Raw genomic sequence first — 4,381 nt, forward strand, 5'->3', positions numbered from 1 at the left:
GCATCGCCTGTTGCCCACATCCCCACATCTCAGCCAGCAGGATTGGGTTTCATCAAGCGTCTCAAGGTTTCTCTGCCTGGGGCATTCAGCCCAGCAGCTCCTCTGCCAAGCGATAGAGGAGGCGCGAGTACCAGTGCATGCCAGTCGGCTGGACTGCACCACCGGGGAGCAGCGCCCCCAGCGCGTGCAGCAGGCGCAAGGGAGCAAAGGCGCGGTGAGCCCACTGGTGACTCTCCAAAACAGCGTAGCAAGAGGCCAGGACATCATTGACTAGCAGGGTCCCGTGAGCAGTAAGTGGCGCGAACACGCCCACGGCTTCCTCTCGCGCTACACGGGCCACGCGCGCCGGCCGAAGCGCGTCCCCGCCAGGCGCCAGCACAGAATCCCCAGCGCGTAATCGGCGCGCGAACACCGGTGCAAAGTCGCCAGGTTCCGGAGCTGGCCCTCGAGCAGCGAACACTAGGTGCCAGGGCGTAAGCAACAGTTTGCGCGGAGGCCTCTCGGTCTCCACAGCCACAAACGAGGCCCGGCGCTGCAAGTCCCGGTCCAGGAAGAGCAGCACCGGCGTGGGGACCACCCTGCCTGTGGCATCCGCCGCCAGCACCCAGTCTCCGCCGTGCAGTTCCCGCAGCCCCTTCCGCTCGCCGCTCCGCAGGCGCACGGTGGCATTTCCCGGAAAGCAGCCGCCGGCCCGGACAGCCAGTGAGTTATCTGCAAGGGGGAAAAAAAAAAAAAAAAAGATAGGTCTGAATCGAGACCTGCGGCTCCAGAACGGTGGTAGATTCTCAAAAATATGAGTCAAGCTCAATGCAGACCTCACCCAGTTCTGGATAGTACAATATTTCCCACGGATCTGGGCAGAAGTGGAAGGGTGATTTACAACACTAACTCCCAGTTGGTCTCCCCTAGGGCTATTGTAGATTCATGGGGACACCTTTGGGCAGACCTTACCACCCACCCCCTACTGTACCAGCTTTGACAGACACGTGGACATGGTTGCGGGACTCGTAGTAGACCCAGTCGAAGCCGGCTTCCACTGCCAGGCGCGCCAGCAAACCATACTTATTGCGGTCGCGGTCAGAGGTGGTGATGTCCAAGGCACGGCCTTCGTAGTGGAGTGAATCCTGAGCGTGGTGGCCGTCCTCATCCCAGCCCTCAGTCACTCGTAGGCGCACTCCAGGCCACATGTTCATCACTGCGATGGCCAGCGCGTTCACCCGCTCCTTACAACGCTGTTGAAGAATAAAGGAGTCAGTCTCCCCACTACCACTATCATATACCTCTGGGGCGAAACGATTTGAATAGGAGCGTTGATTCCTTGTTCTTAGGTCCCAGTTCATTCCATACCAGTTTTTGAGTGTTCTGGGCAAGTGAGGATCTGAATAGGTGTAGTCGTCCTTCTGCACTCCCTTGCCAGGGCATCGTTGGAGAACTATGGGGTCACCTCTAAGATTAAGAGTGGGCACCCATACCTAGCTCTTCCGTTATTTTAAATGGCTGCCTTTAGCCCCTACTTGTTCTGGGACCTTGGCCCGACCTGAGTTGAGAGGGCGGGTGGAAGTTTGGTTAGGGAGGGCCTGGCTACCCAAGAGGAGCCCCTGTTTGAGCCTGGCCCCTGCCCCAGGCCCTGGCTGCCCTCCCTCCGCCTGATTCATCTTTTGTTTCGTTGCCTCCCCTGGCCTTCCCTGGCACTGGGCATCGCTTCCTTCCTTCCTTCCTTCCTCCTCCTCCTTTCAGCCCCTAGCATTAACCCCTTCGTGGTCTGGGTGCCCCCCACAGAGGTGCCCAAGAGAAGCCGTGCAGGATCAAGGCTGCTGGAAAAAGGGTTGGGTGGCGGGGGCTGCACGAAGTACAATGGCCATTCTCCAGGATGACTTAACTGAACGAGAATCCCGGGCCGAGGCCGGGAACGCGCCTGGAGAAGCGGACTCAGCAGCTCCAGCCACAAAGGCGCTTTTCAGCCGCCCCGGCTCATAGAGAGGAAAGGGCAGAAAGCCGCGCCTCCCATCCCTGCTCTGGCCCGCCAGGTCCCCTCCCCCAGCGTGACCAGTCCTCCCAGTTCCAGCTAAGGCTCCGCCAGCCTCGAGAGCTTCAATCTCTCCTCAATCTCTGGGCAGAGATGCTCGTGGGAGTAGCACCTGAGAATACTCAGCGCTGCCCTTGCGCGGATCTGGGGGGCCCCCTGCAGGGTGGAGTGAAGAGGAGGAAAAGGAGCAGCGGCTGGAAGTCTGCACCCGGGGGAGTGAGGCCACAGTTATCTTGGCCTCTCCTGTCTGGGAGCTGGAGACCTTGGCGCGCACCATAGGACGGACACCGCGGGAGGAGCGCAGAGGACAGTTTCCTTTTCTTCTTCCTTCCCAGACCCCTCACCTCAGACTTGTTTTTTTCCTAAACTGCCAGGGGGATCCACCCCCACTCTCCCATCTCTAGTCATCTCCACCTCTGCAACTGCAGGGTTGGGGGTGTGGAGGGAGAGAGAACAGGAAAAGCAGTAGCTCCTTCCAACTTCTTGTCGTTTTGTCCCCTAAGGAGGCCCTGACCTGCGGGGGCAGCAGCCCAGTGCAGAGCCAACTCAATGGAGGCCTTTTGCAGCCAGGGTGTGGGAGATAAGCAGGACTGAGGGGGTTCCCAGGCCTGTCAGAGGCCCTCCTGTGCCTGTCCCTTGTTCTGCCTCCTCTGCTGCAGGTGGCAGCCAGAGGAAAGGGCCGTAATGTTCCATGACCAAGGAGGGGAAAAAAGGAATAGACCCTTCCCAATCTGTGGGTAGGAGGAAGGCTTTCAGTACAGGAGCAAGTTGAAATGCTTTCTCCCCTTGACAGGTTTTCCTAACAAAGTAACCTGGAAAACTATGGCAATTAATCAGAGGAAATCCGTACCCCTCCCTCTCCCCCCACCTTCTCACTTCATACACAATTAGGTGGTGTAATGGAAAGTGTATAGGACTTAAAGTCAGGAGTCCTGAATTCTAGTCCCAGCAATGCCACTAATTAATTGTGAGACTTTGATTAAACTGCTTTTCCTCCCGGGACCCAGCTCTCCCATTTAAAGTGAGGGGTGGGGGTGGGAGGTTGGAGGAATGTGATTTCCAAGTTTCCTTTGAGTTCTGATACTATCACAAGCCAGAGGTGGTCCTTCTCTTCCAAGGCATAGCCCATATCACCTAGGTCAGTTCAGTATCAGTCTACAGCAGATGCTCACTAATGGTAGTTTAATTTAATTCTTTAATTTGAAGGAAAGTTTCTGAGCTAAACTGAGCTTGGGGGACCCAGCAAACATTTGATACTCAGGTGAGCCCACCTGTTCTTTTCACTGAGGACTGCTTCTTACACCAAGACTGTCATTTAGACTCTAGAAAAGCCTTGTCCTGCTTCTAGGAAACCTCTCCTATGCCAAAGACATTTCCTGCCCAGCTCCTCCTCAGGTAGATGCCCTGGTGACTTGATCCTTGGCCACCCTTTCCCAACCCCCTTCAGTCTCTTTGCGCAGAGGGCTTTTCCACAGTCAGGTCAGGAGCCAGTCTAAGGGTAGAGCCTTCTGTCTGCTGCCCAGCCAGCTCCTGGCCCCCAGCTCACCCCAGCCCTTCCTGCCTGGCTCGGTGGCTGACCCCCGGTCCACGCCTCAGCCATTTCCCGTCTCGCCTGCCGCCATCCTCCTTTCCCCGCCCTCCCTGCCTCTCCCAGCTTCACTCTCACTAGTCAATCCCTCCTCCCCCCTTCCCATCCCAGCCTTTCCCTGTTGGGATACCTCCTAACCACTCTCCAGCCAGCCAGGTTCTTACTTTTTAAAGGGAATTTACTGGGGGAGGTCTTTTCTTTAAGAATAAGGTCTCTGTAGATGAAGGCAGCCTCACCCTCCCAGAAGTTGGGGATGCCCTGGCGCAGGTGGGGCGAGGCCCTCCTTACCTCCGTCATCAGGCGGTCAGCGCCACTGTTCTCCTCATCCTTGAAGATGATGTCGGGGTTGTAGTTGGGCACGAGGTCCCGAAAGCGCTCGGAGCCCCTTGCCACCTTTCCCTCCGCCGGCCCGCTGGCGCCCAGGGTCCGCTCTGGCACGCTGGGCACAAATTGCTTGTACAGCAGAGGCACAAGCTGCTTGCGCACGTAGCGGCGCCTGCCAACAGGTCCCCGGCCCGGCCCACAGCTCTGGGCAGGTAATGCCAAAAGTGCCAAGCAGCACAGGGGCAACAGACTGACCCGCAGTGCCATGGGTGCAGCAGGCGTGGGTCAAAAGGGAGCGTTCTTTTCTTCGCTCGCTCTCCTGTCAGTTGGGCATCTCCACAAGCATAAGAGAACACAGCAGGCAGAGCTGCCCCCAGTTTGCGTTAGAGCTCTTGTGGCTTTGCGCACCTGGCTGTCGCTGGGTCTGCCCAAAGGTCCGGGGG

General features: G+C 57.7%; 1 protein-coding gene across 2 annotated transcripts; it reads right to left on the reverse strand.

Annotated features, from left to right (window-relative positions):
• Dhh (desert hedgehog signaling molecule) lies at positions 1-4,375 on the reverse strand. Of its 2 annotated transcripts, none has more exons than XM_015493588.2 (3): positions 3,903-4,375; positions 971-1,232; positions 1-711 (listed from the first exon to the last, which is right to left on the reverse strand). In XM_015493588.2, exons 1-3 carry the CDS (start codon positions 4,203-4,205, stop codon positions 86-88), a joined length of 1,191 nt encoding a protein of 396 aa, XP_015349074.1. In that variant the 5' UTR covers positions 4,206-4,375; the 3' UTR covers positions 1-85. The 2 variants fall into 2 exon arrangements, with proteins under 2 accessions (XP_015349074.1, XP_048658610.1); XM_048802653.1 differs by lacking the exon at positions 3,903-4,375 and adding an exon at positions 1,348-2,002 and having other exon boundaries at positions 7-711.
• Between the last annotated feature and the right edge of the window lie 6 nt (positions 4,376-4,381).

The sequence above is a fragment of the Marmota marmota genome, unplaced genomic scaffold (assembly GCF_001458135.2).
Source record: "Marmota marmota marmota unplaced genomic scaffold, marMar, whole genome shotgun sequence".
NCBI lineage: Eukaryota > Metazoa > Chordata > Mammalia > Rodentia > Sciuridae > Marmota > Marmota marmota.